Source organism: Bombyx mori, chromosome 25 (assembly GCF_030269925.1).
Source record: "Bombyx mori chromosome 25, ASM3026992v2".
NCBI classification, from domain to species: Eukaryota; Metazoa; Arthropoda; class Insecta; order Lepidoptera; family Bombycidae; genus Bombyx; species Bombyx mori.
The window spans coordinates 2,306,200-2,321,902 of record NC_085131.1 but is presented as its reverse complement, the minus strand read 5'-3'; the positions used below and the strand labels follow the sequence as shown (position 1 = coordinate 2,321,902).

General features: G+C 37.2%; 1 protein-coding gene and 2 long non-coding RNA genes across 5 annotated transcripts in view; 1 reads left to right on the top strand and 2 right to left on the bottom strand.

Annotated features, from left to right (window-relative positions):
- Positions 1 to 15,703, bottom strand: part of LOC101741376 (sodium/calcium exchanger 2) — a 127,978-nt gene that overhangs the window by 38,585 nt on the left and 73,690 nt on the right. Inside the window, exon 2 of the mRNA XM_012697646.4 lies at positions 2,726 to 2,817. Within this exon, the coding sequence (XP_012553100.2) occupies positions 2,726 to 2,817 (92 nt within the window). The remainder of the gene's footprint in view (positions 1 to 2,725; positions 2,818 to 15,703) is intronic.
- On the top strand, positions 10,245 to 12,243 carry LOC119630547 (uncharacterized). Of its 3 annotated transcripts, none has more exons than XR_005246298.2 (4): positions 10,247 to 10,780; positions 10,859 to 11,035; positions 11,409 to 11,516; positions 11,600 to 11,892. It is a non-coding gene; the product is annotated as an uncharacterized LOC119630547 (long non-coding RNA). The 3 variants fall into 3 exon arrangements; XR_005246297.2 differs by lacking the exon at positions 11,600 to 11,892 and adding an exon at positions 11,900 to 12,243 and having other exon boundaries at positions 10,250 to 10,780; XR_009976644.1 differs by lacking the exon at positions 11,600 to 11,892 and adding an exon at positions 11,900 to 12,243 and having other exon boundaries at positions 10,245 to 10,780; positions 10,859 to 11,516.
- On the bottom strand, positions 12,244 to 14,344 carry LOC119630548 (uncharacterized). The gene is made up of 2 exons (XR_005246299.2): positions 13,861 to 14,344; positions 12,244 to 13,655 (listed from the first exon to the last, which is right to left on the bottom strand). It is a non-coding gene; the product is annotated as an uncharacterized LOC119630548 (long non-coding RNA).

Below are 15,703 nucleotides of genomic sequence, written 5' to 3'. Positions count from 1 at the left end.
CCACAAGCCTCGTTTGAAGAAGGACGTATTACAAGTTGTTCTTCCTTCGTCGTAGCTGCTTGCGGAATCCAAACTCAAGCCTGGTCATATCTCTCGATACGAGTCCACAAGAGACAGAAAGAGATGGAAAAAAGAGAGAAAAATACATCTTCTTTAGCCCAAGATGACATCAAATTTGCACATTATTCGAACAAAACGATTACGTTTGAAAAATTGAAGGGTTGTGAGAGCATCTGCATTTTATTATACTGTCTACCAGTGGTTCCCGCCTACATCGCTGTGACCCTACATAAAATTTACCCATTTAATACACGCCCTTCTGATCGGAATTGGAATTCATTGGTTGTTATATAACATTTTCGGTCACAGTTCATTTGAATCCTCCGAATCTACAAAGGGTCTAGTGGAGCTTATGGCATTTGTTCCGTGGGTGGTTTAAGAGAAATCGTCTCAGCTCAGTTTCATCATCACTGAAATTAGCGTCGGAATAGATTTGACCCTACTACCTGGTATGATAGCGTCATCCATAATGATTTTCCAGAGATGAATTTTATAAATTATCAACCATCGTGTTCTCTTATCATACATTCTTCAAATTCCTCTTTAAGTGAGTCAACGGTAACCAGCGACGTGGTTGTTTCTTTCTACAGACGCCGTTTATCACTTCATACGCTCCATATTAAAATACGTGCTTGGCGCTCGAAGACCAGAATAGAAGTTTTGGTGAACCCAGAATTAAAACTGATTTACTGGTGGTAGGACCTCTTGTGAGTCCGCACGGGTACCACCACCCCGCCTATTTCTGCCGTGAAGCAGTAATGCGTTTCGGTTTGAAGGGTGAGGCAGCCGTTGTAACTATACTTGAGACCTTAGAACTTATATCTCGATTTGGGTGGCGCATTTACGTTATAGATGTCTATGGGCTCCAGTAACCACTTAACACCAGGTGGGCTGTGAGCTCGTCCACCTAACTAAGCAATAAAAAAAAACACCGTGACAATTAGAAAGGGAAATTGAAAATTTGAGAATTGGTCCGATTTCAAAAATTCTTTCAGTGTTAGATAGCTCATTTATTGAGGAAGGCTATAGGCTATAAAACATCACGCTAAGACTAATACAAGCGGAGCACCAATAAATAATGTTTCAAAATGGGGGTTATTTTCCCTTTTAAATAACTCCTTAAGATTCTATTATTCAAAAATATTTTCACTTTCTACGTAAATGAAGAGGCGGGTAAAATTTAGCGTTATGCCAAAGTATTTATTCCGCGCGGACGAAGTCGCGGTCAAAAGCTACCTAGTTACAAATATGTCTATATAACTAAAACTTACTTGGGCCAGAATCAGGTCTAACTAACGCCCTAATTTCTAGCTTTAGGGCTAGATCATACCCAAAAGTGCAGAAAAAAACTGTGATGTCAGAAGGAATCTGGTATTCCAGTTTCAACCAACGATAATCTCTTTTAAAAAGAACCGGCTAAAGACTTTATGCACTATTCTACATGTGTATACAACATTTTCTCTTTTTGAAAACTCTCCAGCGTGCTCGAAATCTGTGCCACAAAAGCACACGTGCTTCAAATACATTTTTTTAAAGTGATAAATTTTTGTAACGTTATCACTTCAAACTAGTTACTTACCTTCCGAATATTGTACCGACAATGAAGTGGAATCATCGGGTAGACATGCGTCATAAAAGTCTGCCAAAATAAGAATTTGTTTCATGCAAAACAAAAAGCTAGAAATTTTGTTGATTCAACACCATAAATCGATGTCGCTTGTCCTAAGTCGTCGTGGCCTAAAGGATAAGACGTCCGGTGCATTCGTGTTGAAGCGATGCAACGGTGTTCGAATCCCGCGGGCGGGTACCAATTTTTCTAATGAAATACGTACTCAACAAATGTTCACGATTGACCTCCACGGTGAAGGAATAACATCGTGTAATAAAAATCAAACCCGCAAAATTATAATTTGCGTAATTACTGGTGGTAGGACCACTTGTGAGTCCGCACGGATAGGTACCACCGCCCTGCCTGCCGTGAAGCTGTAATGTGTTTCGGTCTATGGGCTCCAGTAACCACTTAACACCAGGTGGGCTGTGAGCTTGTCCACCCATATAAGCAATAAAAAATAGATAAAAAAATTCAGCGATGGTAAATTAGAAAATTTGCTTCTACGGACATAATTTTGTTCATCACTAATTTCTCAATTTTTTTTTACTAACAGCCGGATGTCTATAGATAATTTATAGACGATATTGCCCTTTAACTTCCGCTTCCCTTTCAAGCTAATGACTCTTGGTTTGTAAATTTTGCCCAAAATATTTTTATGAAATAAATTCCTAACGTATTTTTAAAACATTGAAGTCATCTGTGGTTATTTGCTTGTTAACAAAATAGAGTGACTTTCTAAAAATTATGATAAACCACGTTCCAGGTACGTAGTTGCATATATCTTAAAGAACCACGAAAAATCATTACCTATCAGAAATCAATCTATAATAGTTACAGGCTGAATAAAATCTATAATATTCTGTTCACAAATTCCCAAATCCTCATTGATTTCTACTAAATTAATAATCAATATCTTTTAGTAAAATTTTCTTATAATAATAATAAATTGACACACTGAACTTTTTCCATTCACATCTAGTTAAATTTTTTGTTGAAAAGATATTTTTATGAAATATAAGGATATAAGTTATCTTTTATAACAATTTTACGTACCTCCAAGTAACTCAGGGTTTCCGAGGTTCACGTAAAATAGAACATCTTTCTCGTAGCTGTCCTCTTCTATTATATGCAGCGGAATGTATTTTCTGAAACAACGGAAGCATAAAATGTACTTATCAATCAGCATTGGGTTCTGAAAAATATTAATTTAATTTTATCATTAGCAGTTTACGTGCAGCCAAAAGTTTTTACGCTTTTGCATAGCTTTTATCGCGGGCTTTGAGCACGGCGACCAAATCAAGAAATTCCGTAACGAAAATAAAACCTAACACCCTCCACTCCGCCTACCATGTAGCTCACGTTCAACACATTTACAGGTTGCGCTTGTGTAGTGTTTGTGAATAAGCACGTCGCACTGCATGCGCATCATGAAAATTCTGCCTATCTCTCTCTCGCGCGGTCTAGTTTAGGAGTGTGAAAGGGACAATTAATGTTTTACTTTTAGTAGCGTAGTCTTATTTTATTATTGTTTTAATATTAAATTATTATTGTCTAATTATAATTGCATGAGTTGATAAAAAATGCTATACAATAGCTTTACCGCGGCAGTGCCCGAGTGCCACACGGGTTTAGTTCCAAGAACAACCTCAAGCCTGTGGTTCAGTTGGTATTAAGTGTTTATCGGTCCATAGATGCTACTGCCTGAATACCGACACCTTGAAACATGAGGTCATATAGGCCCGTCCTACTGCTCAAATAGACAAAAAATCAAAATGCCAGCTCGTAACCAAATTAATTATAGAACCAATAACAAATCAATAGATGAATATTAATTCGTACTATTATAATATTAGCTATGGAATTTTTGATTCGTTAATAGGCAACATTCAACACAAAGCGAAAATTGGTGTTTGTTTTGTAATTCCAATTCAATTCCAAATAAAGCCAGTAAACATCTGCACCGAAATAATTATTTCGTTTGCATTCGCTTCGTTTGACTCTGTCCTGACATCGTTCTATTTAAAACCGTGCCAAAAGGTAGACTATTTCTCTATTCAATTCCCAAAATGCTACAGATAAAAACTTTAGTCGTCCGTGATCACAAAGAAATACGAGTAGGTATTCTGTCATTTTTATTTACACTAGCAGAGGTTTTTTTTTGATAAATTGTATTTTTTTAAATTATATTTAATTATTTTTTTATTGCCCTTGTAGGCAGACGAGCACACGGTCCACCTGATGGTGAGTGGTTACCGTCGCCCATGGACCACAGCAATGCCAGGGGCAGAGCCAAGCCGCTGCCTACCGCTTAATACTCTTCACAAGCCTCGCTTGAAGAAGGACATGTCATAGCGCTCGGGAAACACCGGGGAGGGGAGCTCATTCCATAGCCGGATGGTACGTGGCAAAAAAGACCTCTGGAAACGCACTATGCATGACCGCAGTAGCTCCAGGTAGTATGGATGAACTCTACTCCGGAAAACGAATGAGATATTGATAAAATGATGAAATATGAAGAATATTTTTCGATCATACCGACAGAATAAAAAAAATAATTTGAACTGGTTATTTAAAGAAAAAATCAAAATTATCGATAAACTTTATTATTGAAAACCCGAAAAAAACAACATTTTCTGAAAATAAATCGTAGCTAGATCGATTTATCGCCCCCGAAATCCCCTTTAAACTAAATTTTATGAAAATCGTTGGAGCCGTTTCCGAGATTCAGATTATACCTATAATTATATACAAGAATTGCTCGTTTAAAGATATAAGATAAATAAAGCATCAGACAACAGATTACAAGAACAGCGAATACTTCAAGCCGTTTATTCATATATACATACATATAGGTATTGTTTAAAACATGTTACATATGACACCTCGATACCCGATGCATCAATAATGTTGTATATCGATTTTTTGTAAGTACGCCAGTCCGTGTACAATTTTAGCATCGCTCATCATGTACGAAAAAGCCTTTCTGTTTTCACGTCGCTTCGATTGTTATTCTATTTTCATCGACGAGTTAGCCTGTTAAAATACGGAATTTTCCAGTACCTTTTTATTGTTGGGAGATCCATTTTAATATGTAGTAATGTCTTTTCGGAGCTCGGTTTGTAAAACGTCAAGAGAGATTTAAGAAGACGACGTACTTTGCTACACGCATCTTGCGAATGATAATGGTGGAAAATCCTCATCTGCATATCTGCATTGGTTGAGCTCTGTCTGGTTCGAAGTTCGAACCCTGGCTTTCCAGTGACGGGTTTTGAATTAGAGATTTCACTCAAGCATACTCCTACGACCTCAAACTGAAGACGGAAATGCAGTAACTTCTACATAATTAAAAATATAGATAGAAACAGAGAGCAAAAGAGAGAGAGAGAGAATATTCTTTATTGTACACCAAAAAAATAAACAATGCCAAACATCAAATACAAAAAAAAGAACATTTGGAGGTAAAGTACAAGCTTTTGTACTATAAGACTTAGAACTCATGTTTCAAGATGATTGGTGGCATTTACGTTGTTGATGTCTGTGGGCTCCGAGAAACACTCGGCACCCGGTGGGCCATGAGCTCGTCTACCCTTTGAAGCAATAACAAAACAAAATACAAACAATACGAATGGTGATGGAACGTATGGTACGTTATGTGGTAATTGGTCTGGTCTATTTTAAACTTTTACTACACGAAAAACATTTTTTTTTATTGATTTATCGAACCTTCAAACCGGAACTCGTGACTTCTTCGCGGTAGGAATAGGCAGGATAATGGTGCCTAACCTTGCGCGCTTCCATTCGCCTTAGCACAAGTAACAACAAACCCAATCCACGAGTGATTATATCGTTTACAACCAACGAATACGAGCAATTACTGGGGCCGTAAACCATTGCACAATTATTTTTATATGGCCGATACAAAGTTGCCAATGAAAATTCTCAAGCCTTAACGGAGCACGAATTCGCTCAAACCACAGATATTTTTATACCGAAAGTTTGATGACCGAGCTCTCGGCTCCCCTAGTCTCAGTCATTTGAGCCCATATGCTAATGTCAATGTCATCACCTTGCCACATCGGTTCGAAGTCTTAATTTTACCGTAGAATGGCCGCCCCACCCTTCAAACTGGAACGCGAAACTGGCCTATCCCCTACCACTAGTATTTAACCACTATTCATCTTCTTTTTGCATGTATCCTACGACGTAGGGTCGTCACAATATAACTTCTTTTTCGACTCAGGCCTATCATATGTCGTCTCTGCACTCACACCTTTCTCTTGCACATTCTCTTTCACACAATCTGCCAAAATCGTTTTAGGATGCCCCTATATCACCATAACTTAACCATCACCAGTGATAATCCCGTTTGTCTCAGCATCAATTGGTTCGTTAGCTAATTCGTTAGGCATTTCGGTTAGTTAACTATTTTGGCTTCGGGAAGGATATGCGAAGACCCGTTTTAATGTAATTTTAACTAAATAACCAAGAATAGGGCCACGATTGTATTTACATAAATTGTGTAACCCAAATAGGATGGCTTTTTATCGCAAACGAGTTTGGACGGTTGCCAAGTTTCAAGACGTTCACCTCGTACTCACAGTGACGATAATATGAAAACAAGTAATGGTTATGCATTAAGTGCGCATTAAGTATTAAGTATGCAGTAAGTTTAGTAGACCACATCTTGGGGATTGAAGTCATAATCGCAATTACATTGGAACAACAGCTGTCGTACGCAAAGCAAAGGCCTTTAAGGCAATTATGATGGTAATAGTTTTTAAGTTTGTAGAACGATCAAACTTGATACTTCCGTTCATCCAATCTCTGCCTTAATCGGCCTGTTACAACTTTACATTTGCATTTGCGATTTTTTATAGAAGACATAGAGTTATTGTTACCAAGTTAGCTAATGACTAAAAACTTAGAACTTTAGATAAAAGAAATGTACTATAAGATGGATAAGGTAGACAGATTATCTGCTCTATAACATCTTCATCGCAGTCTACATCACGACTTCGTGATCGTGACGCTTGTAAGAGGATATATCAGGAACCCATAAAAACTAGAAATCGTGGTATGAACCAGTAATTAAACAACAGTGTTTATAATTGACTTTCTTTTTTTTTGACAGTGCATTGCAGCAAGCGACTCGACAGTTAAATTCTCAATTCTAAAACAAATCATTGGGGCTTTTTTGCAATAAACTGCTATCATTGATTCGCTAATTGGATTACAAGAAAAATACTCTCAAAGGTAAAAGAAATTTTAACCTTAATAAATTTAACACAGAACAAAGTTTTCCTAAACCTTAAGCTGCCATTGATCACTAAAGCACACTTCTTGGTATTTTCAATAAAATGAAAAGGCTCAATTTTAGCGTAGAAGTTAAACCCATTCACCTGTCGAAACGATTGATGGTGATATGACATGAAAAAATGTAATATCGCGCAAAATTGTATGCAGGATCTGAACTATAAATCAATGCGATGAAAAAAGGATAATTTCAAAGAGGCTCGAGTCGCAAAATATGTCATTTATCAAACGTCACTTTGCAGATCAGAGGCAAAAAGTTGCCAGTCTCCTTGGAGCGGTCCAGGGCGGTATTTGGGTGTCGAGGGATCCACGGAAAAAATTGCGGGTAGAAAAACATACATCACCGGTGGAAGGATATATTTGTGAGTTCGCACGGAAAGTTCCTGTCATTTGTTTCAACTTAAGGTAACCAATATGCTATGTACATATTTGTTGAATGTCAAAACATGTTATCTCGGCCAGGTGTTCCAAATAAAAACCACAGACCTGAGAAGAAGCGGCATAATAAAGCTTTTGTATTATACCATCCTGCTGATTTCTTAGATGAAGAAGAAATAGGTATTGGTTTTTTTTGGTACTCACCCTAAGACATATCATCTATGTCTCAAAGAAGGAGAAATAAATATTGTTCTTTTTTTTGGAACCCACCCCGAGACAATCTCAGTTGTATTGCGTTATAAATAATAGTTTAAAAAAACTAAAAAAATACACTTTTATAGAAAATCCAACTACAGAATAGATAATAAATTAAAAATAGTGTAAGAAAAAAAAAATTATTATAAAAAAAGCGTGGGGTCCTTTTCAGGATATTATCAAAATAACCTTTCTGTTCATATCTGTTAATAAAATATTTATAAGTATTGATACCATGAACGGTCTAAAGAACGTACGGTCTATGAACTCGGGGGCCACAGGTATACCGACGGACATAGACATTTTTTTTTTAACGTAACGGGTAACGGACCGGGTTATGTCGGACTCCGGCGCCTCCTGAGAGGAAAAAGGGGAGAAGAGAAGGGCCGAGGTCCTTTACCTCCCCCAATTTCTCACAGGAGACTACGCCTCGAAAAAGGCGCGCGAAGCACTTGCCCCGCAGAACGACTACCGACTAAACCCCATCGAGCTCAACCACACCGACTACACGAAACTTACGGTACCGCGGTGTGCGCCGAAAGTCTCGCCTTAGCCGGTACCCGTACTAATGTTAAGAAGGGATCTCATCCCCGGGAAATTCCCGAAGGACCTCGTCTCGGGAGACACACCGTGAGCGGCGCACAGAAGCCACCTTGCACCGCTTCACCACCGGACCAACAGTCAAGTGCCGGGCGCCCCCGCACCCGGCACTCAATAGTCACTACGAGGACTGAGCGGCGGCACCTCGCGCGCGCCGTCCACCCCGCCTTCTGCGCTGAGGAGCCGAAGAGGGATCCCATTCCTTTTCGCGCTCCTCAGCCTCACGAAGCGCTATGACCAAGAACCCGGCCATGGCCTCCCACGAACTCCGGTCCTCTACCATACGAGCGACGACCCGCCCGCAAAGAGAAGTCCTGCCCCAGCACTGCGACGAGGTTTCGCCGCGGGTTCTCCCACCGTGGGGATGGACATGGACCTATCCACTGTAGATTTAGAAAGTATTTCTAATGTGTCGGACAGAATGTTTAATAAGGCATTTGGAAAACGCTGAACATAGAGGATACGAAACTTGTACTGCAAATTCATAAACTAGATTTGATTTTGGCAGAAATTCAAGATAAGGATAGGTATACATAATATGTGTATGTATATACAAAAGCTTACAGTTAACATTCCGGTAGCAATGTTATTCCGGTGCTTCGATGGTGTAAGAATAATAATAATGATAATAAAAACGACCCTCAGTAATGGGGAAGCGACGAAGAAGAAGAAGAAGATAATGTAATAAATGTAAATCAAAAGACCACATGTGGTCGGGAGTCTAACTAGACTTTTTTTCGAATGAAGGTCGAAGTTCTATACCAAGTTCTATTTAATATTATTAAAAAAAAATCATTTTATAAATCTATATAAATAAAAATGACTTGCTGTTCGTTAGTCTCGCTAAAACTCGAGAACGGCTGGACCGATTTGGCTAATTTTGGTCTTGAATTATTTGTGGAAGTCCAAAGAAGGTTTAAAAGGTATGAAAATGCTCGTAATTAAATAAAAATAACAATTTTGTTTTTCCTTTGATGTGCCCCCGTCGGACGGATTCCTTTTGTTTGTTTTAAGTTTATTTTATACTAAAGTTTAGATCTTTTATTTATCGATTGAGGCACTACGAAGTCTGTCGGGTCAGCTAATTGTGGAATAAAAATAATCAACTCCCTCGCAAGCCGCGTGAAGGTACTTCAATTAAATCTGTTATAATCCCTGATTCCGTCACTGCTACCCTTGAAGTAGACACCGTTCTCTTCGACGAGAGCTTCCCAAAACCTTCGCTTTATTTAAGCATCAGCTGTTGGAGCAAGGGAAGGGTAAGAATACATTTTAAGCGATGATACTGGGCTTATGTCAAAATAAACGAAGAATTTATGTTACTTTTAAGACTGCGTGCATATTTATATATATACTTTTTTTATGGCTTAGATGGTTGGACGAGCTCACAGCCCACCTGGTGCTAAGTGGTTACTGGAGCCCATGGACATCTACAACGTAAATGCGCCACCCACCTTGAGATATAAGTTCTATAGTTACAACGGCTGCCCCATCTTTCAAACCGAAACGCATTACTGCTTCACGGCAGAAATAGGCAGGGCGGTGGTACCTATCCGCAGCGGACTCACAAGAGGTCCTACCACCAGTAAATAAACTTTGCTGTAAATAAACAGACAAGATCAGGGCACATTGACCAAACTGGTCGGCACACATGATATTAAGCTAATACTGGAGGTCATGAAAGTGTAAAAAGTAAAGTAAATAATAGGTTGGGGAAAAAATCTTTTCGCGTTATAATATGTATGAACTTGTAAGAAAATCTCTTTGGCTATATTATTTGTATCTGGCTGGTTTTGGTATCATTAAAAGTTTAAATTTTAAAGAAGATAATTCCAAATTCAAATTAGGAAAATGTGGGATTTTTATTTAATTTTCGTACTGTCAAGATGAGTGAATCTAATGAAGAAATTCGATACATTTTAAAAATTTACTACAAAAAAATTATTTATATTCAAACTGACAAAATGGAAGAAAATGGGCCAAGAAGACGCTGGAGCAACATTGGCAGAGCCAAACCGCTGTCTACCGTTGAAGACATTGATCGGATCAGCCGTGCGATTCTCTAAAATTCAAACAAGAACTCGCATCTCACTACGAAATTCTCCATCACTTCGCATTCGCAATGGAATGACCTTGATTTGGCATTCTGTAAACACTAATCTTAATTACCCTGCCTCGAGCGAAGTGAAGTGACAACGAAGTTTGTTTACAATACTACTAGGGATAGCCGTATACACGCAAATGTAAATCGAAGCTTACCGGTTTCAGTTTTTCTTTGTATTTAGAAGCATTCTGTAAGAAAATACTATGAATTTAAGCTTTGGTGTCTAAACCACATCTAATATATCTAAAAAGAATATTAAAAGTCATATATTTATGAAATTAATTGTAATTTCTGGCTGTACGCTAAGTTCCTTTGCGTGCACTGGCGAATACCAGAATTAAAAAACAAAATTTTAATTGTTTTCAAAACAATTTCGAGCGGTCGGAAGTTTTTATTTTGCTTTTTCTAGATTTGTTGATACTTTGTGAGTGAATTTAACGTTAAATAAAAATTATGAGGTAAGTAAAAGTTAATTTGAGGCTATCAATGTTTCATCCATTCGTTTTTAATGTAAAATTTAAATATATTACCAACAGATTTAAAGAGCGTTCTTCTCATCCGACATTGGCGCAAATAGAGGCATTGATAAACGTTTTGGGTTAAAAGCTAGCGAAACAAAAGGATTAATCGAATCTCAACATGTTCAATAAGAGAACAAGGATATTAAAAAAATATAGGAACTAAATTATCTTGTCAGTTAAGATCCATTCCCGGTGAGATATTTAGGACATGTTAACATATATTTATGTATGATATATCTATCTACTACGTTTTTATTGATGTTATATTTTAACAGGGCATGAAGGTAATTTATTTGTATCTCAAATTCACCAACAAAAAAATTATATTGAATTAAATAAATCAAATCATTCACAATTTAGGTATTGCAAGTTAGATTGATGTTGTTGGAATGTATTTATTGATGCAGAGGTGACTGTATCTATGGTAAAGGGTGTGCATACTGGTACAGGGGTGGCAGGCAGTGCCAGAGTATTGACTAAACTGACATTATGTTGGCTAAAGGCTGCATACTCAGTTTAAAATAAAGAACAAAATTTAGGCATAACCTATTTTATTATATTTAAGGAACTACAACAGATTGAAAATACTAATCCACATCATCAAAATATTGTAAGGAGAATTTATAGCCAACTCGGAAAATGTATCAGTATTGGAACAATCGCAAACATACAGGTATGTATGTTATGCCTAATTATCTGAAATAAATACCTAAACAAAACTTGCATTTTAAAAATTAATATTTATTGCCTTTTTAGCATTGCATCAAGAATCACCTATTTTGCAGTCATCATCCTCTAACTAAATGCAAGTAACTTCTACTTATTGTGATGCTACTACTAGTAGCTCCAGCCACAGTAGGTCTCACATGTTAGTCAAGAGATTGGGTTGATATGTGTTTATTCAGGTCAAAGTACCTATTCATTGAACCACCATATTAGGGACATTGATTTGTGTATAATGCTGTTACTTGTAAATAAAAGCATTTTGTTGCATGTATTGTAAACATTGTATTTTACCTAACCTTGTTTTTAAATAAATTTATTATTTTTTTTCAGCACCTCAACACCTGACCTGCTATTTCACCACTTTTACAATGAAAAGCAGAGTGTACTCAAATTACTGAGAGAATTTTGTGGATAGAGGAACTGCAGGTGAAGATTCAGGGTGTTCATATGTGTGTCGTCCAAAGCATTTTTGAACACAGTACCATATATAACTTAATGAAACTTACAACCATGGGGGAATGAATAGTCGACAATCTGCAAGAAGGATGAACTGTTGGTGGAATTAGCACATGCAGCGCTAGCAATTTTAAACCTGTATTTCCACATAAGTTACTGATGCAAACAAATTTCAAAATTATTGTATATAACTATTGAATAAAACTATAATAAAACTATTTTTATAAATCATTAATTTATATTTGAAGTTACTTCACACTATAAGTTAGCTAATTAGTAAAATTTAACAAAGTAATTCAACATGACCACCATAATGTACACGTAATCTCATCATCTGAAATCATGGGAACTGGCAGCTCTGCACAATTGCAAATGTTGTGCAAAACACAACACGCAACAACTATTTTTGCTATCTTATCAGGGTGGTAAATTGGCACCCTATAGATCAGCAAACACCTGAATCTACTCTTTAACATACCTATTGTTCTTTACACTGAGTTACGGGCAGTGGAATGAAGGCGGTGCTACAAAGCATCAGGAGTATCTTCCTCCATATTAGCAATAGCTAGCTATTATTAGCAGGTATTAGCTAGCATAGCATAGCGTTATCGCCTATTTCTGCCGTGAAGCAGTAATGTGTTTCGGTTTGAAGGGTGGGGCAGCTGTTGTAACTATACTGAGACCTTAGAATTTATATCTCAAGGTGGGTGGCGCATTTACGTTGTAGATGTCTATGGGCTCCAGTAACCATTTAACACCAGGTGGGCTGGGAGCTCGTCCACCGATCTAAGCAATGAAAAAAAAAATAGCAAAAGGTGTCATAAGGTTGGAACGTTGACAATATACAGAAAGCCCGAAAAGATGTTAAATAATTATAATGGTCATTACTTGCTGTCATTGACTAATCTAGTAGATTTTATTTTGTTTTGATTATAACTGAATACAGTTTATTTAAGATAAATACTATATTTCACAATAACTTATAGCAATATACACAATTACAATTTAACTGAAATGAATACAATCTGAATACATAGGTTCTTAATACACATTTCGTTTATGGATTACATATCAGAATTTCGAAAAATATTAATAGCTTTACAAATTGTACATTTCTTGCATGATATTCTTTGCGACAGTAAAACCATTTTTTATTGGTAGCAGATCTTTTTAAGGCCACCAACTTCCCATCAATACACCCAATAACCCAAAGGATTCTAAATTTTTCATAAAAACTGCAATATTTAGCATTACATTAATATTGGTAATTTTTTATGAAGAAAACATTTTTTTATTTAGCTTAAACCTCTCCTCCTCCTCCTTGCATGGGTTTCCTCATTACTGAGGTCATGGCCTTGAAACAGTTTGTTTTTTATAGTGCACCGCCATCTGTTCCTATTTAGGTTAAACCACCTTCTTCTTTTTTCTTTGCTTTTCCTTCAACTTTTGCCATTCTTGAGCATTCTGTGGGAATCTTAAATATTTATATATAGTTGCTGGGTTGTTCAGAGCCTCCACAACCTCAGATATACACTGGGATGTCTGGGACAAATGTGTTCTTATATTTTCTTTTATGATTTTTTTGGTAACTTCAATTGGCCAAAAATAACAAGGTGCACAATAACTGAAACTAAGAAATAATCATTAAACAATACACATAGTTATTAGAGAATCTAATTTGTATTCTTTCAAGATATTTTTGGTAGATTAGTTTAGTGGTATTGTTTTACAATAATGGGAGAGTTGGATATAAACAAATGGGCAAACTTTAATAATATGTTATAAAGTACCTATTTTGTACATAAAGACACAATCTTACCACGTGGAATACCTACCTTTAGAAGAGTTGAAAGTCCTTTTCAATGGCTTTTAGTGGTCTTCATCAAAGGGTGTAATTCACACCCTAACTGGTTCATATGATCCTTCGACAATCTATACACTTTCTTTATACTTTTACATGGTCGTCATCTCAAGTTAAAAGTGATAAATTGTGAATTTCGTAGGCTTGTCGACGCATTTCACGCTGATCCGTAGCGTCAGCCTCTTTCAACAATGTTTTCAATAAAAACATACGCTCCACAAAATATCGATGAAGAATAAAGTTATTTTAAAGTGCAATTTTGTTAATTAATAGTATTTTTTTAATAATTAACAGCGGTTTATAACGTTTTCGTATATTCTCACTCACAACAAACACATAAAACACTAACTTTTGATTTGACAAATAAAATGATTTTGCGATGCGAAGTTCTTGCCGAAATTCGACGTGATTTACACTACAGAATGCCGTTTCAAACGTCAACTCATACTGTCTCATACATTTTAGTAAAAAAAACTCACGCTTGCTAGTTCAATTCACCCGCGAGGGGCGCTAGTGTAGATTCGGCACTACAATGAAATTTACAGAATGCCAATTTGAAAACTCACACCAAATTCACGTGCGAGTTTGTTAAACAACGCTTACAGAATCGCACGGCAGATCTGGCTCAATATAAATTTTCTTGTCTCAGAGGCTATTCACGCTACTGATCATTGAACTTGCCACTACACTGTGGCCAGCACAAAAGTGGTACATAGAAGTCAGAGCCTTTAGCATTAATAGAAACAGTGGCTCCTCCTTCATTATAGTACACGTATAAGCGATGCCCAATTACACGTCTGTATTTTTCTTTTATGCATATATATTAACACTTCATCCGGTCACCGTCCTCGTCGAGCACCTCGCTTGCGACGAAGGGCTCGACAAGCGAATTAACTCACAGACACAATCCACTGAGTTTCTCGCCGGATCTTCTCAGTGGGTCGCGTTACCGATCCGGTGGTAGATTCTGCGATGCACTGCTCTTGCTAGAGTCAGTGTTAGCATCTCTCCGGCTTGAGCCCCGTGAGCTCACCTGCTAGCTAAGGTAACGCAAAGTGGTCACTTTGTTCTGTGACATAATATTTTTAACTTTACTTATGAGACTTTGACTGCATATTACGCGAAACCACTTAGTCCACAGTGCATTTCAAAAGATATCTTTGGACACTTTTGGCTCTGAAAGAACACGTCACAATATATGCAGAGCACAATGACCTTCGGACGATTTTTTTTTAAACAAAGTCCTCAGTGGTAAACTGTTTATAACCCTTTTTTTTATTGCTTAGATTGGTGGACGAGCTCACAGCCCACCTGGTGTTAAGTGATTACTGGAGCCCATAAACATCCACAACGTAAATGCGCCACACCCACCTTAAGATATAAGTTTTAAGGTCTCAAGTATAGTTACAACGGCTGCCCCACCCTTCAGACGGAAACGCATTACTGCTTCACGGCAGAAATAGGGTGGTGGTACCTATCCGCGCGGACTCATAAGAGGTCCCACCACCAGTAAAGGTTAGTAAGGCTTTAGATATATACGAATATTGATATCTATAAATTGTCACATCGCTATATTATATAGCTATACGAAACTATGAACATAATGATGATCGAATATCCATAATCCGGAGTATACGACCTAAGCTTCGAAAATCAAATCAAAACACCACCAAAATTACATCATTAAAGGAATCATAAACATTTGATTAAGCGAATATCGGCTCATAACGGCTGCCTTTCCCGAAGCACCTCCGAAATGAGACAGCCTCTAAATTACATTAGATTTATTGCGATATTAAAAGGCTATATATAACACC